Raw genomic sequence first — 23,757 nt, 5'->3', positions numbered from 1 at the left:
CACCATCATGCTTTACAGTAGGTACAATGTAGTTTGATTTAACGGTGTCTCTCACCCTTTTTTAAAGCCTGTGCAAAGATTCCAATCAGTTTTGCTCAGTATAATGGAAGTGGTCAAACTATTCCTATTTATATGGACACAGAAAACTTCAGCCATAGTCAGTGATGATAACAATATTCTGCTCCAGAATAATCATGTAAGATGCTGGCTGTATATTTTTTCAGAAAAAAACCCAAAACAATAAACCCTGATGTGTTTTGTCATTTTATTGAATACAGATAAAAAAAGAATTTGAAAATCCAAGTTTTTGTAGCCTAGTTCACACTACACGATTTTTGCCCTGATTTTCGCTCGGCATCTGGTTGGCGCTAGATTTGCCGGCTCGGGAGCAACTCGGCGTTTGCTTGGCGATCAAAACTCGGCTCTCGATCGCTATGTGTGAACTACCCAACAACTTAATCCGAGCGGCTTGCACTCGCCAAGCACTCGGTGACCAAAGCGAGATTTCTAGCATGTCAGATATCTGATCGGAGTTGCCCGACTGGCAATCAGTTTTATGTCGAACAGCAAATGAGAACATAAGATACGGTGTGAGGGGAAACGCAGGGAAGAAGTTGTAAAAAGGTGGGACAGGGGCATAATATAGTTTATATCATAATACATCAGTACGCACACACACGTTTTACAGTATTTCTGACCTAATCGTTCTCGATAAAACATAACCCCAATGCTGCTTTGCAAAAAATATTTATTAACCTCCAACTCATTATAGAACAATCCAAGCAAAATCCACTCAGATTCATTTATTTTTCCTCTTTGCTTCTACGCTGCTCATAAGCACAAACTTTGATCGCTTGCTACTTGTTGACGTGCATTTTTGGACGTGGTATCATTAAACCCCTTGTCACTTCTCGTGTTTGTTTTCATGACAAAACGTAGTTTGGGAGACCAGAGAGGCACGCCTGCGATTCCAGTTGGTGACAGCTCATGTAGTGTGAACCCCCTCTATCAGTCGTGTAGTGTGAAATACACACTGACTTGAAAGACTCCCGATTACAAGAGATTCAGTCATGTAGTGTGAACTGTACAGCGACCTGATGACTTGGAAAGTCGTGTAGTGTGAACTTGGCATAACCAGACTTGCGTCGTAGAGTATTGGAACGTTATGGCAAATCTGTGTCACTAAGGATCAAAGGCCAATTTTCTGGAGGTCAGTGACATAAAAACAATGTAAAACAACATGATACATTGATCTCAGTGTGGTTCTCATCTGGCTTTCTACAATATTTTTGAGTGTGCTTTTGGGAATTTGTGTCAATTTGTGCTGTTAAGGGAAAGAAAAGCAGAATTTACTAAAGCATTGGGATGACTGACAGCCAAAACAAACAAGATTTTCGTCTGTGTGCAAGGTTCATTTATAGGAACTTTGTGTGTGTGTGTGTTTAATACATTGAGGAACTGATGAGTGGCTGTCGGGCGTCACCATGATTAAATACTGGTGAGTGAAATCAGTATTTTGTGTTTTATTTTTATCCATTAGTTTTTTAGTTTATATTTTTCTGCGATAAATGGTTTGAAATTGAAAGCAATCTTTTGTTTACATTTTGTTTAAATATTATAAAATAATTTTTGTTAAAATACTTTTAGTATACTAGAGACTGAACTGATGACAAACCTGGGAATGTGTAACTAGCTTATTAGCATTTAGTTATGCATTCAGTTAGATGCACGTTAATGTTAATGGGTCTGTCTCCAAACCTTATGAGGTGCCTTGCTGCCCACCACCTACCTGGGCAGCTGCCCAGATAGAGAAGATTCAAACCGACATTAAACTTTAGAAAACAGAATCTGACTTTTACTTATATGAGGTTTTAGAAAGTCTAGATCTGGAATTGAAAATGGTGCAGACAGATGATTTGGTCATTTTTTCAGTGTCAAATATAGAAGCACTTTGTAGTTCTACAATTACTGACTGTGGTCCATCTGTTTCTCTGCATGCTTTGTTAGCCCCCTTTCATGCTGTTCTTCAATGGTCAGGACCCCCACAGGACCACCACAGAGCAGGGTGATTCTCAGCACTGCAGTGACACTGACATGGTGGTGGTGTGTTAGTGTGTGTTGTGCTGGTATGAGTGGATCAGACACAGCAGCGTTGATGAAGGTCTAGAGCAGGGGTGTCAAACTCATTTTCGCCGAGGGCCACATCAGCATTATTGTGGCCCTCAAAGGGCCGATTGTAACGCATTCTGCTGTGATTGCAGTCTGTTGTTTTTCTTGGAGGCTAAATTCTGCATTTATATTGTCCTACTTTACCACAGACACGGCCTCATAACACAAGAGACGCACCGTTTTCTCTTCCTGAAGCACAAACTTGTTTTCATTTTCATTAAATTTCCTCCTTCTGCTTAATTTTCTTACTTATCTTCTTGTACATTTTGGGATTATGTGTAAATATTTCTTAACATCATCTACTGGCGGGCTGTGTCACTTTGCAGGTCACAAAATCAGCCTGCATTTTGAAAGATGCAGTTTGTTTAGGATTTTACAGTGTATTTTTAAGACAATCATTCTGCCCTTACTAATAGTTTATCCCCCTTTCCCAGCTAGACAGACAGACAGACAGATCTCTTCAGAATACAGTCGGTTTTATTTGCTCGCCAGCTGTGTGATACACTGTGTGCATCAAAATGAAGTAAAAATACAAACAATAAAAACAATAAAGAACTTAATACAGTAAAGGCACACAGCTGTAGTCAAGTGTTACATCTGGTACAATATGAGCTTTAACCAAACGTAAAATAGCGCTAACGAGTTAGCATTTTGTGTAAAGATACTAATTGCTATAGTAACGTAACAACAGTATTTAATTACGGTAAATTTGTAACTAAAACGCTGTGATATACTCACTAAACATTTACTAACAACTGAGAATATAAACGCCACTACTTACAGACGATGCTTTGGTATTATACTGAAAGATAATTATCTGTATTTATTTATTATTGTTTACATTACTGACTACGCTACCCAGCGTTCTCTTTGCCGTAAAAGTCACATGGCTTCTTAGCGAAGGTTAAAGTTAGTTGCCATGACTACGATGTCACGTTGTCTCTTAAAGGCGCAGGACTCCCGTTAAATTATAAGCGCGTCTCTGTAACGACTCGAACCATCACAACAATCGTACAGTCGTTTAAGCTCTCGCAGGCCACATAAAATGACGTGGCGGGCCGGATCTGGCCCGCGGGCCGTGAGTTTGACACCCCTGGTCTAGAGGATGACCAACTCAAACAGCAGCAATAGATGAGCGATCGTCTCTGACTTCACATCTACAAGGTGGACCAACTAGGTAGGAGTGTTTAATAGAGTGGACAGTGAGTAGACACGGTATTTAAAAACTTTAGCAGCGCTGCTGTGTCTGATCCACTCACTGCAGTGCTGAGAATCATCTACCACCTAAATAATTTCTGCTTTGTGGTGGTCCTGTGGGGTGGGGGTCCTGACCATTGAAGGACAGGGTGAAAACAGGCTAAAAAAGTATGTAGAGAAACGGATGGACTACAGTCAGTAATTGTAGAACTACAAAGTGCTTCTATATGGTAAGGGGAGCTGATAAAGGATTTGGTTTTAATGTAATGGCTGATCAGTATGTGTATGTATATATATAGTGCAAATAGTAACAACAATATAAAATACAGTAATACTCTCTCTTACTCTCATTCTCTCTCAGTGTTTGTTTGCTGTTTGTAAGTCTATCTGAGTCGCTTTCTCTTTCTGGATGGATTCAGTCTCCAGGTTACCCACAAGGGTATGAAATCGACACTAATATAACATGGAGGCGCTGTGCCCCGCCCGGCCACGCCCTCTCCCTCACCCTGCTGCACCTAGACATGGAGGACAGCATTGATTGTGAGAATGATGCACTCAAGGTGTGTGTGTGTGTGTGATAAAAATATGTATATTTCTGTTTTTATATGTGTAGATCTTAAAGCTTATCTGCTCTTCAATCAAATTCATGTGAGAATTTCTTGTGCTGTATTTTGAACAACCTGTAAATGACTTTGACAGTCTAAATAAAACTGAGGATTTATAACATGAAAATGTGAATAATGTGTCCTGCATCCTGGAGGTAATGTTAATAATCTGAATGAGCTTACACACAGGAAAACATCCTGACTCTGAATGTGAAGAACGTTCCTCATGTATCTACAGTACTGATGGATGTTTTTCACTACATTCAGCACGGTGGCTTAGTGGGTAGCACTGTCGCCTCACAGCAAGAAGGTCCTGGGTTCGATCCCCAGATGGGGCGGTCTGGGTCCTTTCTGTGTGGAGTTTGCAGGTTCTTCCCGTGTTCATGTGGGTTTCCTCCGGCTGCTCCGGTTCCCTCCCACAGTCCAAAAACATGCAAGTGAGGTGAATTGGAGATACAAAATTGTCCAAGACTGTGTTGGATATAACCTTGTGAACTGATGAACCTTGTGTAACGAGTAACTACCGTTCCTGTCATGTGTGTAACCAAAGTGTAAAACATGACGTAAAAATCCTAATAAACAAACAATCAGTGACTCTGAGAATGCCTCTTTGTTTAGACTGCTTGGTGCCACTCATCTCGACATCTTGGTTAAGCAGGTCATGCTAAATAGAAATCTATATTAAGCTGGCAAAGCTGTTCACCATCTCTGTCTGTTTATTATTTGTGTTTTTCTGTCATTTGTTCCTTTTACAGGTTTTTGTTGACAGCGTGCCCACCTTTAATTTATGTGGCAGAATGACGATGGAACACCTGCAATCATCGATTAATCCATCTTTACAGTCGTCCTCTGGAGGCTGTGTGTCTCTGTCCTTTCAGTCTGATTACTCCAACACAGAGAGACACACTGGATTTAGAGCTTTCTACACCATACATGGTAGTAAACAGAGCCACATAAATGGAACTTTTGCTTGCACATTTGCTGCCAAATAATTCCATAATATTTTGATGATCAATATTTGTGTAATAATTAAATTTTATCTAGCTCTCCCTGGTCATCATTTCTTGTTTTTGGTATCTGATTTCTGCTCTCAGATGTGGATGAGTGCTGGGAGAACGATATTGAATGTTCTCATTTCTGCCATAATCACATGGGAGGGTACAGCTGCTCCTGCAAACCAGGATACTTCCTCGACAAAGATCAACATACATGCCGTGGTACCAACACACATCTCCTAAATCTAACACACGCTGTTCCACACTGCTGTCACAGCTTTTAATAAAAGACTAATAAATAGACCAGCTGTGGATTCAAGCTCTTCCAAACCTTCCCCAAGCCTGCCTCGAAATTCTGTCCTAGTCATGATGTGATTTTCATTTCTGATCTTTTTTCCCCTCAGCGAACTGTACAGAAGAACGTTTTGGAGAGGGGGTACTGACATTACCTGGAAGTCCTGGACCATATTTTGAGAATGCTGATTGTTCTTTCAAGCTTTCTGTGGATGAAGGAAATCAAATTGTGTTTACATTTACTGGAGTTTTCGATGTGGAAAGCAGAAATGGAGGTTGCAGAGACTATGTGATGGTGTGTTTAACTTTTATTTAATTTCTATTAGTAAGTAGTAAGTAGAACTATTTGGAAATATCATAATGATGATAATGTTGTCATTACTGGACGAAAGATTTTGTAAGAATGGAACTTTTGCTAGCATACTATCTGTAAAATAATTCCAGTGTAAATAATTTAGAGGAATAATTTATATTTGGTGTTTGCACTGTGGCTTTATAGTGTGCTTTCATTATTAATATTGTGTAAGATTCTTTTAGATGTCTATTTAAATAGCCAATTGATGTACCACTGTGTTAACAAACCTCTCCTCACAATCATCTTTAACTACACTTCTGTCTGTATTTTCTTTTCTCTTTAAGATTAAGACGGAGTCTGAGGACTTTGGGCCGTATTGTGGCAATAAAGCACCGCCTGAGATCATCACCTCTGCACAACATGTTGAAGTTATCTTTCATTCGGATCAAAATGATAAAGCAAACCAAGGCTTCACGCTCGTCTACAAACCAAAATGTAGCTCCACCACCATCATCATGCTCAATGTTCATGTTTCTACACTCAAAGTCACTCTGATGTGATGTATGATGTATGCTTTGGGATTTCAGTGCTTTCTGTGACTGAATAATTAGAACACATTTTTATTAAAACAAGAAAAAAATATATAAATTAATTCTATTTAACTGTATAGAAAATTTCCTACACAATATTGTCAAAAACATACATAAAACAACTCATTTATAATTTATTTAGTCAACCTGGTGACCACATTTGGGGACTTCTCTATGTCTATATAAGTAGGTCTAGTTTGACTGAAGAACTATTTTGTGCAATTTCTATGCAACTTTGGGCCACAAGAGTGTCTGTAAAACTGTTGTCCACATTACACTGAACAGTCGTCTCTTGGTCAAGGTTGGAATAAAAACTTAAAGTGTCGCCTTATGCTTTAAAGACTTTGAATGTTATCTAAAAACAATCAAAACAAACAGATTTTCTAGAAATTAGAAGCTGCTGGAACACAAACCTCACTGTCCGCAATCAAGCAAGCCCTATATTCAGCAGAAAAATGACTTAAAACAAATGAAGATTGGTTTTGGAATGGCTAAATTACAGCTGTGCCAGGCTTTACGGTGGCAATGGTACTGTTTGTATATTTTTTGGCCAAAGACGCATGTTTTTCAGCCATTCAGTCACAGAAAAGAACAATTGCAAAAATTTTTGAAATCCCAAAACTGTTATAAAATCTTTTTTATGACTGTATGTAAACTTAACATAAAAGTATATGTTGTTTGATTGATTTTTGTATGAAATACTTTTTAGTGATGGAATGTACTAGGAAAGTGACACAGAAGGCTTTTGTGGTTCCACCGAAAGATCGATATGAAGTGGGAGACGTGGTGACAGTGCAGTGTGTGACTGGACATATTTGGAACCCTGTAAGTATTTAGAGGAACAAGTTGAAATTTATTTAATTTCATTTTGATCAATCATCTCTATGCCCTTTTGCCATAAAATAGCCCTGCTAGCTTACTGCTAACATTCTTCATTTGCACAAATGAAGAATGTTATATATACTGTATATATACAGTATATATATATCAGATTTTTACATCAGATTTTCAACTTGTTCATGAACATGTGTAACACTTTGTTAAGGCTATTTCAAAAGCTTCATCTAAGGCAAATTAATTCATTTTAAAACCAGTTCTGATGTTTGTTTTGGCTCACTGTCCTGCTGGAGCACCCATTCGGGTTCCTTCTTTGTTATCCTGTACAATGCAGTTCACCTGAAAAACAAAATCAAAGTATAAAGCCACCATCATCACCACCTTGCTGAGATCTTTACAGAGCTTCTAGTAGGTGCAGTCTTAGCCCTATTTATATGAGCACATTTGCCAGCTGTAGTCAACACTGTACAAGATTTCATGCCATATCGCCCATGGCTGAGTGGATATTACACCAGGAACCAATGCTTAAATCTAAACACTGAATCGTGAGACTTATCTGTCTCCACCACTATGTACCAATCGGGGTGGGACTTCAACAAAGAGTATAGTCTGAATGCCAGTGTGTGGAATATTGGTTTTATATCTTTAATATGTGCAAACATCTTCACTAACCAAACTGACTGCAGGCTGTATGAAGCTCGCACAGACAGAACAGAGCAGTTAGTGCTCTCCTCCAAACATGTTCAACTGCACTACAGCTTTACATAAGTTGCAGATAAAAGAGCATCTCAGAGGAAGCATGGTCAGCAGGAAAGAGTTGAAAAGGGCCAGTGATGAGTTTTACAAAAGCACCTGTAGTCATTTTCTTCAGCATGTTTGTTGTTCTTTTCACAGCCTGATAAGAAAATATTCGAGTCCACGTGTCAATCAGACGGGAAATGGGATACCATACATTTCTGTGAACGTAAGTGACATATCAAAAACATCCACCATTATTGTTAAAAAATTATATATATATATATTTTTAAGTGTTTTTGGTTAATTAATACGGAAGCGTATTGCTGCCAGATAAAATAAAATACCGTCAGTATGTCGTTATAACGAGAAAGGGATGTCGTTATAACGAGAAAGTACGTATGTCATTATAACAAGAAAAAATGTCGTTATAATGAGAAAGGATGTCGTTATAACGAGAAAATATGTCATTAAAACGAGAAAAGGATGTCATTATAACGAGAAAAGATGTCGTTAAAACGAGAAAGTGATGTCGTTATAACGAGAAAAGTTCATTACCTCAGATGCTGCATAGCTGACAGAAGTGCTAGTAATGAGTTAGAGACCGTCATAAAACTAACTGAGAAACTTAGGAAAAATTTACTCAGCACTTATCCAGACTATTTTACATAATATTTAAATAAAGATCAATAAATCTGTAATAAATGTATATTTCGAATATACAAATAATATTTCCAAAAATACAAATCATACAAGATTTAAATGGATTTATTAGTCTGGATTAGTGCATGTTTCCTACATTTCTCAGTTAGTTTTATGACGGTCCCTAACTCATTAGATGAAGTGGGAGCTTGATAAACGGTTTCATTATAACCTTTCTTTAGATAAATAGATGTCATCTTAAAATTAACATAAACTTGTTTTTGTAGTATGTTGTCTATTTTCATTCGTGTAAGAAATCATAAAATAAGTGGGTCTCAGGTGTTTTTTCAAGGACTTATTTAGATCGGAATGCCGAATGTCAGACAGATGTTGAATATTGAACTAAGTTTAGACATTGATGCTCCTAAAGGAGAATCTTGATCAGCATGTCGAGCTGTAAGGTTACACAAGCTACAGCATCATGCATGTGTGCAAACTGTCTCTCCATCAGCAGAGACGCTTCCATCAGCTATGCAGCATTTAAGGTAATGAACTTTTTTCGTTATAACGACATCATTTTCTCGTTTTAACGACATCCTTTACTCATTATAACGACATACTGACGGTATTTTTTTTATCTGTGCAATACGCTTCCGTAGCAATACGCTTTCGTAAATTAACACAAAGAATGTTCATAGAAAATCTTTTTTCAATAAAAAAAAAATCACACACGTGTCACAGTTGTTTGCACCTTTGCATTTAGTTTGTACAGTCTTCAACTGGCAACATAACAGCACTTAATGTTCTACTCTAATGCTTAATGGAATAAAAAAAAAAAATCCACCCAGGTGGCTCTCCTGGTACTTTAGTCCATAAAGCCATGGACCCCTGACAAGGTCTGGAAGAGATAAAACAGTACCAAAATGTTATGGACCATTTAGCACACATAACAGCAGGATTTTGTTTTTTTTAAAGGTTTTGTCATAAAAGCTCTATTTAAGTCTCATCTAACCATATCTAACCAAGTCACTGTGCATGCTGTGGTTAGATGCAAGAAAAGGTTTTCTTCTAGCATGCTCTCAAAACAGTGTGTTGGTATCTGAATGTAAGAGTACATTTAGAGATTTGGTGACCTCAATATGCAGTTGATCATCTGCAAATTTCTAACCGTAATCCTTTGATAAAGGGACAAAGTTCTAAAGAGGTGGGCTTAGAACCACTTATCGAACTTTGACCTCTTGATTCCTCATTACTGATTACGATTGACTACAGCTGCTGATTTTGACAGCAACCATCAAAAGGTACATGGAGCAGTGGCTCAAACTGTCACCTCATGCTTACAGTCAAGCAAGCTTTTAATCACCGTGGACCTTCTTCACAGCAGCTTTGTTGGACAGTAGACAGTTCCAGTGTCTCCAGCAGACGGTAAGAGGCGCTGATGCAGTGGCAGTGAGGTGAATTCCTGTTCAGACTTCCCTTCCTGAGACACAGGCAATTGTGTCTGTTAAGAACCCACTGATCCATGTACTGTTTATTAAGTTTAGTCAAACTAGCCCTGTGTATGTAGACACAGAAAAGCCAGCAGCTAAAATCATACATAACCAGTAATGATGAATTGTACACCAACACATGAACCATCATGATGGTGTCTGTATATTTTGACCCAGCATAATGTAAAAAAGCACAAATGTAATAATGTTGTACATAATGATGCTATTAGACTTGAATAAAAGGCATGAGCCATTTCTTTGTCTATTTTGTCTATGTAGCGGTGGATTGTGGGAATCCTGAATTTTCCAAAGCTGATTTGAGGGTGCTGACTGAGATGTTTCCATCTACCTCATTCAGCCAGAATGTTACTGTAAAATGCACTTCAGAGTTTTACCAGCTTGTTGGAAACGGTAAATCCACACTTGAACATCAAATCCACATGAGTTTCACGAATGTCTCATCCTGCAACATGTGCATGAACATGGATTTGCTGCTATATTAGAGTCTTCACTCTTTTGGAACACTAGAACCTGACTGTGGAAATTTGCTTTAGGAAAGACTTGGCTTTCGGTTGTTTTTCTAATTGATCTCAGTGGTGTTGAGTAAAGGTTGAGATCTTAGTTTTGTAAATGGTCATTGTTAATTAATAAATGTTTTTTTTTAAACTAAACTCAAAAAATGATTTCTTAGTGGATCTTACTTCATGCAGAAACAGAGAAGGAAATTCCCCAATCTGTCACAAAGTTGGTGTCAAGAATGACAATGAATCCTAAAGAGCTCAAACCATTTAAAACATCTACATCAGAGTAATCCCTTCAGCACCACCCCAGTAATTACACAATGCTTGTTTTTATTAATGAGTGTGATTTGTCACTCTGGAGAATGTGTTCTTCTGCTCCAGAGTCCAATGGTGGTGCATTTTACACCACTGAAGCTATATTTTGTACATATTACTCTTAGGCTTTTGTACTACTGCTTGGCCACAGAAACTTGAACAGCGAAGGGTCTGATGAACAGTTCTTTTGCTGACCTAGGTTTAGACTGACCTTCCTTCCAAAGACAGTTTGGAACTCTGTACACCGTGTTAGCTTCATTCTGACAGCTAGTCTGGCTTACTGCTTGAACTGTTGATACTCTTAGACAAAGTTAGCAAAACACACATTTGATGAGCGGTCTCTTTAGAAAGACGGTATCCAATAATAAAATCAAGTCTTTGAGCTTTCAGCTCCACCCATTCTGCTGCCAGTTATTTGACTGTACGACTGATTAATTCCTTTCTATTTCTGTTTCAGCTAAATTTACCTGTGATGCTACAGGTGAATGGGTGTCTGAAGATGGACAGACATTTTCCCTAAATGAACCACAGTGTGTCCCAGGTGAGAAATTCAAACATATCTGTCTTAATGAAACAGCGATACTGTAAAGGTGCCCTCTAAAATATCTCTTTATCTTCTTCTGTCAGTTTGTGGTGTGACTAATGAAACATCTGCAGGAGGAAGGGTCTTTGGAGGACAGAAAGCAGAACTTGGGCAAATACCATGGCAACTACTTGTTAGAAAACCAAACAGAGGAGGTGCATCTCTAATTAATGACCGCTGGGCCCTTACAGCTGCTCACGTGATAAAAGACCATCAACAGCTGGTCTTCTATGGAGGGATGGTTGATGGCCAAGACACAAACAAAATTGAAATGAAAACTGAGAAGATCATTATTCATCCTGGTTATAAAGAACCAAACTTTAATAATGACATTGCCTTGGTGAAAATGTCCTCCCGGGTACCGCTCAGTGAAAAGCTTAGACCTGTGTGTCTCCCAGACAAAAAAACTAATGGCCCAGTCATGGAAGGACAGATGGGCACAGTCTCAGGGTTTGGAGGGGTGGCAGTGGGGCAGATAAGTCAATATCTGCTATACGGACACATAAAGGAATATTCAGAAGGTCCATGTTTTAAAACTGATCTGGTGATCACTGATAACATGTTTTGTGCTGGAAATTATGAAGAATCCGTGGACAGCTGTAAAGGTGACAGTGGGGGTCCAGTGGTCATTCCAATGGTGGGGGAGGGGTTTCTAAACACACCTTACCGACTCAAGGGAATTGTGTCATGGGGTCCTAAGATATGTGGAAATAAAGATTATAAAGGCTACTACACTAAAGTGGAGAATTACCTGGACTGGATCAGAGAAACGATGAAGAATAATTAATGCTCAGCTCTATCAGCATGATTACAAGAGCTATGCTGACCATTACATTTCCACTTATGACATTTAGCAGGTGCTTTTATCCTAAGAAATTCACAATTGTGATCAAATACAATGCAAGTGAGGGTTAAGGGCCTTGCTCAAGGATCTATCAGTGGCAACTTAGCAGTGATTGGGTTTAAACCAGCAAGATGCTTTTCTCTGTCTGTTCGAACATCTGAGTCTCTCACCATTTTGAAAGATGATTAAAGACCCCGCTCTTTACAAAGCACATAAGCTGAGAGCTAACATGCACTTACTAATCTTCTATATCATCTGTCCAAAGAAAAAAAAGGGTCTACCAATTCCTTTGTTCAGCAAATTTGTATCATTGAACTGTTTTCTACCTGAACTTGAGTAGAGAAATGTTTATGTGGAAGCACTTCTGTGAGTCACTCTGGATAAGAGCGTCTGGTAAATGCCAAAATGTTAATGCACTTTTTATAGGGTGCAGTCAAACTAGCCTTTTTTATACAAACACGAGATGTTACCAGCTGCAATCAATCATAAACAGTAATAAGGAATCAGGAGGCCATGGCACAGAGTTAAATGATATTATAAAACTTTCTATACCATCACATTAATCATTTGTTTGTTTATCTGTGTCTGTTTTTGACCAATAATGTAGCATACATTTTTTGCTAAAGAAGCATCACCATTTAAATCTGAAATACATGCACATTCTTTAGAAGTTCATATTTGACCTCATCTGTATGTTTTATCATATAAACAATAGTTTCATTCAATATTGATTAGGAAAGTTTGTGTAGTTTAAACTTTACTAAGTAAACAAATGATAAAAATCCTGATTTACGGGAAATCTTCTCTCTCTCTTTAACTTTACTCTTCTTCAGCCAAATTAAATAAATCTGATTTACACTCTGACTTTGAAACCCAAGTCCTCTGTTATCTCATTCGGTAGCTGGAAAAAACAATGCTTAGATCAGGGATAATCCTGAGGTAAGTATCAAACATTATCCCAATGTTCAGATTATTTTACAGATTTGTTGGAGTTTAATCTTAAATTCTGATAAAGAATGGTTAAGATTCGTAGTGTTTCTGTTGGTTCATTAGCATTAGCATACTGCTACGTTATATTTACAGAAGATATTTTTTTATTAATTTATTAAAAGATAGTCGATGAGGTGCAGTTCATACTTAATGAAGTCTGAGTATTAAGCATGAGTGCAGTTTTACAGGTTCAGGGGCTGCTAATACTGACACCAGTGTGATACTGCTAATGTTCTTTTTACTGCCCCCCAGTGGCCATAATACAGAAAAGTTTACATACACTCAATTCCATGTTGGGATTTTTTTTTTTTCTTTAAAAATAAGTTTCTAGTGTGTGTTTGTGTTTAATATGGCAAAAGCTGCTAATTTTGGTTGGATCTTTGAATACTCTTGGCAGTGCAACTAAAGGTTGACTTTTTAGAACAGTCCACACATCTTAAATCAGGTTGTCGTCAGCAAGTAAAAAATACTTTTCTAAACAACACAAAAGTTCCACAAGTCCGCTGTGACAGGCCACCTAGTCGTCCTGAGAGGAGCATTTGGTTCTTAATGTGCCAGCACATTATGTTGTATTGTACAGGGCGAACTAGCTGGACTTATTCGAGTCCCCATCATGGTTTTAAGTACAAATCAGGTTGCCAACAGAGGAGCCGGCAACTTAGGGCGTTAACATATGTGTTTTGAGTTCTAACCTTTTTTAGACTGGTTATATTTTGATTATAAACATAATTCTAATTTAAATCTCTGTTTTATCTTCAGCGTGCTGTTTGTGTTTGTAAATGTTGGTGTTAGCGTGGGTAGTTTGGAGACGCAGGGACACCTTCAGTCTCCACTGTATCCAAACCCGTATTCTGCTAATCTCCATAAGCAGTGGGATCTAGAGGTTCCAACTGGTTATCAGCTCCAGATCAGCTTTAATTACCTGGATATCGAACCCTCTGTAAACTGCTACTATGACTATCTCATGGTTGGTGCTGCTTTATAAACATCATTTCATTTTATATAATGTGTAGTAGAGTTGTACACATGGGTAACAAATTAATGTAAAAATACATTAATTTGTATTTTTTTGCAGGAGAACGTTCATGCACGGCACCATCAGCTTAATGCTTTAAATCTTATTTTAAAAAATTAAAAATAATCAAATTAAATCATACATTATGGGAGATCACCACAACCACCACCTTGTCACATGTGTGTTTATTAGAGCATTTGTTTCTTGCAATATTGTTCATAATCCAACCTGTACCAGAAAAAAAAAAATCTAAATATATTTCAGAATTGAGATATTTCATGGGGTGTAATGAGATCTCTCATTTACTGATCCAAAGCCATTCCATGAGACTCTGGAAGCACTGGGCAGCTCCTTCAGTGACAGGCTGCTCCACCCCAAATGTGGGAAGGAGCGGTACCGCAGGTCCTTCCTTCCTGCTGCTGTTAGACTGTATAACCAGCACTGCTCCAGACAGATCACACACACACTCTAAATCATTCATTATTCATAACAATGTGCAACTTTCTCCCCGTGTAATTATTACAACGTGCAATGTGCAATATGTGCAATATTTTTTCTCATGTGCAATTATTATTTGTAATTATTTGTAAATATTTTGTTTTTTTCAGAGTTTTTTCAGACTTTTTATTATTATTATTGTTATACACTGTACTTTTATTGTCTATTTTTTGTACTGAGTGCTTTACTGTCCCTTCGCTGCTGCAACACTGTGAATTTCCCCAATGTGGGACTAATAAAGGATTATCTTATCTTATCTTATCTTAGATCACAGTCAATGTGATATGACAGAGTAGGAAAAAGGGTGTAAGCAAACTTTAGGAGCATGATGCTTTCTCTTGTCATTAAGGTTCTTCACAGTAGGAAAATTTTGGGAAAGTTCTGTGGCAGGAATTCCACCGACCCTCATCATCCTGGCAACAAGAACATTGTGTCTCCAAGCAACCGTCTCCAGGTGGTTTTTGTGACTGATGAAACGAATTCGGAAAATCACCATGGCTTTTCTGCCTTATATCAGGCCATCGGTACTGCCAATCAGAACTCACAGCACTTCATTTAGCCAATCAAAACGCACTGCACTTAATTTAGCCAATCAGAGCTCTGTCTTTTTATTTGATATCATCAGATATTGATGAATGTTCATCTACTAGTTTGGATCCGGATTCTCGCTGCTCCCAGATCTGCCTCAACTCTCTGGGCTCGTACCTGTGCACCTGTTCCCATGGTTACCACCTGCTGGGCGACCAGCGCACCTGTGTTTGTGAGTGTTTGCTTCAGTTACTATGGTTACATAAAGTTAAATGATTTTATACATTTCTATAAATTAAATAATAATATTATTTGATAAGTTAATACAAAGCAACACTGGAGGACATTTGTTGTAATGGTAATATATCTAAGAATCTCAAAAAACCAAAGTGATGGGACACAGGTGGCACTGTCCACAGTTAAACATTGTCATGGGCTTCACAAGAGCCCCACAACTAGCACCTTAAAACTTGAAGTTTGTTGTTGGTCACATTTTTGTTGTTAGTAAAAGAAAAAGCCGAGAGAGCAGAGAGAGAAGTTGGCAAATCTCTGTACTGGAATAATCAGGATCTGGTTTTATTTTGTGGTGATGTGTCTCTTTTCTTTATCAGTGGACTGTGGTGGGGGTGTGTTTAAGGAACTGGAGGGAGGTTTATCAAGTCCCGGATATCCGAACAGTGCCCCCCTCGGCCAGAACTGCCTTTACACCATCTCTGTTCCACCAGGATTCCAAATAACGCTGAACTTCTCTGAAAATTTCCAAATTGAGCACATTCAACACCAGGAACCAGTTTGCCTCTTTCACTGGCTTAAGGTACCAACCATTAGAGCTGCTGAATCCACTCTGGGCTCGTCTCAAACCGCACACTGTACTCACCATATACTGCACATAACCCTTTGTTTGAACTGTGATAATAATTATAGTTTTTTATTTTCTTGTGCTCAGGTTTCTGTACCGGGTGAAACACCAAAAGAGTTTTGTGGTGATAAAAGTCCTGGCATCATAACCACTAACTCTCATTTAGTAGATCTGGAATTTCACACCGATGGAGCTGGAGAAAGTCGTGGATTTAGCCTTCGATACACAACCAACAGTAAGCAGGAAACAAAAGTGGGACACCTTGCAGTATGAAAGTTTTCTTCTTCACAGCTGAAGATTCACAGGAAGAAGTTATTTCTGCTGATATTACTACACACCCCAGCGGGGGACTGGTGTTTATAAGGGGTTTCGACTTTTAACCCTTTGACCTTGTACCCCCTTCACATCAGCAGGGTGATGAAGTTAATCTGGCTCCACTGGTTGTCAGATCAAAGTTACTGCTGTGCTTTCCACCCTCTAATGTCAGAGTCAGCGTAAAGCAGAGGTCACTAACAGGTGGACCGTGGTCCGGGTCCAGACTCAGAAGCTGTCCCATACGGACCCTGACCTACAGCCAAAACAGAAGGTTATGATTTAAAACCTGACGGGGCGCTTCTATTTTAAGCAGCGTAGCTTTTGTAGTGTTTGCAGTAGCGGATTAGTGGATGAGGAAACGCACAGACGAGTTCCCACATGACACCACTCAGCCAATCAAGTCTGTGCATTCCAGGCGGTAAACACTGCAACTCTACAGTGCAGACTGATGAGAGAGTTAGAGGCGAGTTACATGTGAAAAGACGGTAGAGAGAAAAAGAAAGATAGCGAACGTAGAGAAAACAAAGGAAGAGATGCAGACGACTGCGCCGGAGAAAGTTGAGAAAAAGACGAGTGAGACAGAAATGGAGAGAAAAATAAGGAACAAATGGCGCTCTCCAAAAAAAAAAAGGTGGACAGGGAAAACAGAGCCTTTAATCTGAAATGGACTTGTTTCTGTTCTTCCCACTGGAGCACAATTTTTAAAAAATGTCTCTGATTTTGATAAGAGAAAGGTTTGATAAGGTGGGGCAGTCCGGGTCCTACCTGTGTGGCGATTGCATGTTCTCCTCGTGTCCGCGCGGGTTTCCTCTGGTGCTCCGGTTTCATCCCAAATTCCAAAGACATGCAGTGAGGTGAATTGGAGATACAAAATTGTCCATGACTGTGTTGGATATAAACTTGTGAACTGATGAATCTTGTGTAATGAGTAACTACCGTTCCTGTCATGAATGTAACCAAAAAGTGTAAAACATGCCGTAAAAATACTAATAAATAAAAAAAATTTTTATTTGGCAGTTATTGATTACATGCAGATGTTGATACAACTACTAGGCTACTTATATATAATATATATATATATATATATATATATATATATATATATATATATATATATATATATATATATATATATATATATATATATATATATCACTAAATAGTTAGACATTCCGAACCTTTGCTTCAATAAAGTTTCTCTAACTGGACCTCTTTAAATTTTAGTTGAATACCCCTGGCGTAAAGCCTTCTCAGCTGCTTCAGTCATCACCCTCATTATTTTTTTTGGTCTTCCCCTCACAACTCCAAAGGAAGGGCCCTAGCATCTTCCATAGAGATTCTGCTCAAAATTCTTTGCATCCAACTTCCACAAGGAAGCACCAGCTCCTCCATCCTTTTGCTTTTGCTGGTACTGGTACTTTGGTCTCTTGATCTCATTAGGCTTTGCTGCCCATGTTTCCCAGAGCACGTTCTACCATTATCACAGAACTAAATCAGGTCTCAGATAATAGTGATATCAGTATTTATAATAATAACAACAACAACAGTAACAATAATAACAGATAATAGTGATATTAATATTGATACAACTCAGAGATGTCGAAATCCAAGTCACACATAAGTTGCACACACAGCAACTTTAGACTTGACTCGGACTCAATTCAAATGACTCGGACTTGACTCGTGACTCGACTATAGATATATATGTATGTATATATATATATATATATATATATATATATATATATATATATATATATACAGTATATATATATACAGTATACATATATATATATATATATATATATATATATATATATATATATATATATATATATATATACAGTGTATCACAAAAGTGAGTACACCCCTCACATTTCTGCAAATATTTCATTATATCTTTTCATGGGACAACACTATAGACATGAAACTTGGATATAACTTAGAGTAGTCAGTGTACAGCTTGAATAGCAGTGTAGATTTACTGTCTTCTGAAAATAACTCAACACACAGCCATTAATGTCTAAATAGCTGGCAACATAAGTGAGTACACCCCACAGTGAACATGTCCAAATTGTGCCCAAATGTGTCGTTGTCCCTCACTGGTGTTATGTGTCAAGGTCCCAGGTGTAAATGGGGAGCAGGGCTGTTAAATTTGGTGTTTTGGGTACAATTCTCTCATACTGGCCACTGGATATTTAACATGGCACCTCATGGCAAAGAACTCTCTGAGGATGTGAGAAATAGAATTGTTGCTCTCCACAAAGATGGCCTGGGCTATAAGAAGATTGCTAACACCCTGAAACTGAGCTACAGCATGGTGGCCAAGGTCATACAGCGGTTTTCCAGGACAGGTTCCACTCGGAACAGGCTTCGCCAGGGTCGACCAAAGAAGTTGAGTCCACGTGTTCGGCGTCATATCCAGAGGTTGGCTTTAAAAAATAGACACATGAGTGCTGCCAGCATTGCTGCAGAGGTTGAAGATGTGGGATGTCAGCCTGTCAGTGCTCAGACCATACGCCGCACACTGCATCAACTCGGTCTGCATGGTCGTCATCCCAGAAGGAAGCTGACACACAAGAAAGCCCGCAAACAGTTTGCTGAAGACAAGCAGTCCAAGAACATGGATTACTGGAATGCCCTGTGGTCTGACGAGACCAAGATAAACTTGTTTGGCTCAGATGGTGTCCAGCATGTGTGGCGGCGCCCTGGTGAGAAGTACCAAGACAACTGTATCTTGCCTACAGTCAAGCATGGTGGTGGTAGCATCATGGTCTTGGGCTGCATGAGTGTTGCTGGCACTGGGGAGCTGCAGTTCATTGAGGGAAACATGAATTCCAACATGTACTGTGACATTCTGAAACAGAGCATGATCCCCTCCCTTCGAAAACTGGGCCTCATGGCAGTTTTCCAACAGGATAACGACCCCAAACACAACCTCCAAGATGACAACTGCCTTGCTGAGGAAGCTGAAGGTAAAGGTGATGGACTAAACCCAATTGAGCACCTGTGGCGCATCCTCAAGTGGAAGGTGGAGGAGTTCAAGGTGTCTAACATCCACCAGCTCCGTGATGTCATCATGGAGGAGTGGAAGAGGATTCCAGTAGCAACCTGTGCAGCTCTGGTGAATTCCATGCCCAGGAGGGTTAAGGAAGTGCTGGATAATAATGGTGGTCACACAAAATATTGACACTTTGGGCACAATTTGGACATGTTCACTGTGGGGTGTACTCACTTATGTTGCCAGCCATTTAGACATTAATGGCTGTGTGTTGAGTTATTTTCAGAAGACAGTAAATCTACACTGCTATACAAGCTGTACACTGACTACTCTAAGTTATATCCAAGTTTCATGTCTATAGTGTTGTCCCATGAAAAGATATAATGAAATATTTGCAGAAATGTGAGGGGTGTACTCACTTTTGTGATACACTGTATATATATATATATATATATACTGTATATAGTCGAGTCACAAGTCAAGTCCAAGTCATTTGAAACGAGTCTTATGAAGTCTTACGAGTTATGAAGTTATGAACCTCTCTTATGAAGTTATGAAGTCTTACGAGTCGAGTCTGAAGTTGCTGTATTCCGACATACAGTATATATATATATATTTCGACATCACTAACGCTCCGGCCAGCTTAACCCGCAATGCACACAATGGGTAAATGTTCCAGCCAGCTTCCGGCATAGTGATGAAGTGACGCTCCCTACTCCTTACTGAAATACGTAGTGCATGATTATATTTTATAACTTCAACTTTTCAGGAATTAAGAGCTGTATTTTACACAATAGCACAGCAACACACCACCAGAATATAAGAGCTACAAAAACAAAGTAAAAAGTGTTTCTAAAAATTAAAGAATCTGAATAAATTATTATGTTTTCACTCAACTGTAAGAGCACAGTTCCTCTGGAGTTGTAGATAAGTTTTAGCACATACAGCAGTATTTGGTTTAAAATCTAAAATATATGCTTCACTATCCGAGTATAATGATAAGCATTTTAAAAATCAAGATCAAAGCTCACAGGTAAACAGTGAGGTGAGACCACCCCGGGGTTAGACACACATACCTCTAGTGTCTGTGAGAAGATGGGCTGATACATTTTCAACAATTCAAATGAGCCACGTCCCTCTGAGAACCACAGTCGTTACAAGACATCCAATCTTTGACAGCTGTTCGACAGAAACCTACCAACCTGGTTTTGGTTTACAGAGACACATTGGTTTATTTACATATAAATACATGAAAATACTAAAGCACTATATTAACCTGCCAAAAGAAAGAATATAGAAAAGTTAAATAGTGACTAACAATGAATCTTTGTGGAACCACTAAAGCTGACTGGTTATATATGTTTATTACAATAAACCTCACCAGACTCAAAGTGCAAAGATCAGTGACTTCAGAATTAATATAGTTTTACATAATATCAGCTTCACTCAAATTTGCCACAACATCAGTTTCAATCCCTTTTAAAATTGAATGTTGGAGCAGGTATTGTGTAGTGTACTAGATGTAGTTGTAAAGTTTAGAGGACAAAATTACATAATAAATGTAAAAAAGCACAAATGTAATAATGTTGTACATAATGATGCTATTAAACTTGAATAAAAAGCATGAGCCATGTCTATTTTGTCTATTGTAGCGGTGGATTGTGGGATTCCTGAATTTTCTGATGCTGATTTGATGGAGCTGACTGAGATGTTTCCATCTACCTCATTCAACCAGAATGTTACTGTAAAATGCACTTCAGAGTTTTACCAGCTTGTTGGAAACGGTAAATCCACACTCGAACATCAAATCCATATGAGTTTCGCGAATGTCTCATCCTGCAACATGTACATGAACATGAACTTGCTGCTATATTAGAGTCTTCACTCTTTTGGAACACTAGAACCTGACTGTGGAAATTTGCTTTAGGAAAGACTTGGCTTTTGGTTGTTTTTCTAATTGATCTCAGTGGTGTTGAGTAAAGGTTGAGATCTTAGTTTTGTAAATGGTCATTGTTAATTAATAAATGTTTTTTTTAACTAAACTCAAAAAATGAGTTCTTAGTGGATCTTACTTCATGCAGAAACAGAGAAGGAAATTCCCCAATCTGTCACAAAGTTGGTGTCAAGAATGACAATAAATCCTAAAGAGCTCAAACCATTTAAAACATCTACATCAGAGTAATCCCTTCAGCACCACCCCAGTAATTACACAATGCTTGTTTTTATTAATGAGTGTGATTTGTCACTCTAGAGAATGTGTTCTTCTGCTCCAGAGTCCAATGGTGGTGCATTTTACACCACTGAAGCTAAATTTTGTACATATTACTCTTAGGCTTTTGTACTACTGCTTGGCCACAGAAACTTGAACAGCGAAGGGTCCGATGAACAGTTCTTTTGCTGACCTAGGCTTAGACTGACCTTCCTTCTAAAGACAGTTTGGAACTCTGTACACCGTGTTAGCTTCATTCTGACAGCTAGTCTGGCTTTATGCTTAAACTGTTGATACTCTTAGACAAAGTTAGCAAAACACAAATTTGATGAGCGGTCTCTTTAGAAAGACGGTATCCAATAATAAAATCAAGTCTTTGAACTTTCAGCTCCACCCATTCTGCTGCCAGTTATTTGACTGTACGACTGATTAATTTATATTTCTTTTTCAGCTAAATTTACCTGTGATGCTACAGGTGAATGGGTGTCTGAAGATGGACAGACATTTTCCCTAAATGAACCACAGTGTGTCCCAGGTGAGAAGTTCAAACATATCTGTCTTAATGAAACAGCGATACTGTAAAGGTTCCCTCTAAAATATCTCTTTATCTTCTTCTGTCAGTTTGTGGTGTGACTAACGAAACGTCGGCAGGAGGAAGGGTCTTTGGAGGACAGAACGCAGAACTTGGGCAAATAACAAGCAACTCCTTGTTAAAACACCAAATAGAGGAGGTGCATCTCTAATTAATGACCGCTGGGCCCTTACAGCTGCTCACGTGATAAAAGACCATCAACAGCTGGTCTTCTATGGAGGGATGGTTGATGGCAAAGACACAAACAAAATAAAAATGAAAACTGAGAAGATCATAGTTCATCCTGGTTATAAAGAACCAAACTTTAATAATGACATTGCTTTGGTGAAAATGTCCTTCCGGGTACCTCTCAGTGAAAAGCTTAGACCAGTGTGTATCCCAGAGAAAAAAACTAATGGCCCAGTCATGGAAGGAAAGATGGGTTCAGTCTCAGGGTTTGGAGGGGTAGCAGTGGGGCAGATGAGTCGATATCTGCAAAACGGACACATAAAGGAATATTCAGAAGGTCCATGTTTTAAAACTGATCTGGTGATCACTGATAACATGTTTTGTGCTGGAAATGATGAGGAATCCGTGGACAGCTGTAAAGGTGACAATGGGGGTCCAGTGGTCATTCCAATGGTGGGGGAGGGGTTTCTAAACACACCTTACCGACTCAAGGGAATTGTGTCATGGGGTCCTAAGATATGTGGAAATACAGATTATAAAGCCTACTACACTAAAGTGGAGAATTACCTGGACTGGATCAGAGAAACGATGAAGAATAATTAATGCTCAGCTCTATCAGCATAATTACAAGAGCTACGCTGACCATTACATTTCCACTTATGACATTTAGCAGGCGCTTGTATCCTAAGAAATTCACAATTCTGATCAAATACAATGCAAGTGAAGGTTAAGGACCTTCCTCAAAAATCCATCAGTGGCAACTTAGCAGTGATTGGGTTTAAACCAGCATTTATTTGAGTCTCTCACCATTTTGAAAGATGATTTGAAAGAAGACTTACTAGTCTTCTATATCATGTGTCCAAAGAAAAAAAGGTCTTCTACCGATTCCTTTGTTCAGCAAATTTGTATCATTGGACTGTTTTCTACCTGAACTTGAGTAGAGAAACGTTTATGTGGAAGCACTTCTGTGAGTCACTCTGGATAAGAGCGTCTGGTAAATGCCACAAATTTTAATGCACTTTTCATGGGTGCAATCAAACTAGCCTTTTTTATATAAACACAGAGATGTTACCAGCTGCAATCAATCATAATCAGTAATAAGGAATCAAGAGGCCATGGCACAGAGTTAAATGATATTATAGAACAATCTATATTATCACATTAATCATCTGTGTTTGTTTATCTGTGTCTGTTTTTGACCAATAATGTACCATACATTTTTGGTAATGAAGCATCACCATTCAAATCTGAAATACATACACATTCCTTAGAAGTTCATGTTTGACATCATCTGCATGTTTAATCATATTAACAATAGTTTGTAAAATGTTTTTATAATTCAATATCGATTATGAAAGTTTGTGTAGTTTAAACTTTACTAAGTAAACAAATGATAAAAATCCTGATTTACGGGAAATTTTCTCTCTCTTTAACTTTACTCTTCTTCAGCCAAATCAAATAAATCTTTCA

At 38.4% G+C, this 23,757-nt stretch overlaps 1 protein-coding gene and 1 pseudogene across 1 annotated transcript; both read left to right on the top strand.

Annotated features, from left to right (window-relative positions):
- The first annotated feature begins 1,266 nt into the window (after nucleotides 1-1,266).
- LOC134310857 (calcium-dependent serine proteinase-like) lies at nucleotides 1,267-12,976 on the top strand. Its single transcript, XM_062992573.1, has 11 exons — nucleotides 1,267-1,498; nucleotides 3,728-3,926; nucleotides 4,727-4,907; nucleotides 5,066-5,188; nucleotides 5,371-5,555; nucleotides 5,900-6,050; nucleotides 6,855-6,970; nucleotides 7,877-7,946; nucleotides 10,129-10,260; nucleotides 11,143-11,226; nucleotides 11,313-12,976. Exons 1-11 carry the CDS (start codon nucleotides 1,485-1,487, stop codon nucleotides 12,053-12,055), a joined length of 1,998 nt encoding a protein of 665 aa, XP_062848643.1. The 5' UTR covers nucleotides 1,267-1,484; the 3' UTR covers nucleotides 12,056-12,976.
- LOC134310858 (mannan-binding lectin serine protease 2-like) lies at nucleotides 12,970-23,754 on the top strand (annotated as a pseudogene).
- Nucleotides 23,755-23,757: the final 3 nt, after the last annotated feature.

Source organism: Trichomycterus rosablanca, chromosome 3 (assembly GCF_030014385.1).
Source record: "Trichomycterus rosablanca isolate fTriRos1 chromosome 3, fTriRos1.hap1, whole genome shotgun sequence".
In the NCBI taxonomy this organism is placed as follows: domain Eukaryota; kingdom Metazoa; phylum Chordata; class Actinopteri; order Siluriformes; family Trichomycteridae; genus Trichomycterus; species Trichomycterus rosablanca.
This window is presented reverse-complemented; position numbering and strand designations above follow the sequence as displayed.

Excerpts from the sequence above, each read along its gene's own strand:
- LOC134310857 (XM_062992573.1), top strand. Across the intron at positions 4,908-5,065 it reads AGCTTTCTACACCATACATG|ATGTGGATGAGTGCTGGGAG; the intron begins GTAGTAAACAGA and ends TTCTGCTCTCAG. Across the intron at positions 6,051-6,854 it reads GCTCGTCTACAAACCAAAAT|TGATGGAATGTACTAGGAAA; the intron begins GTAGCTCCACCA and ends AATACTTTTTAG.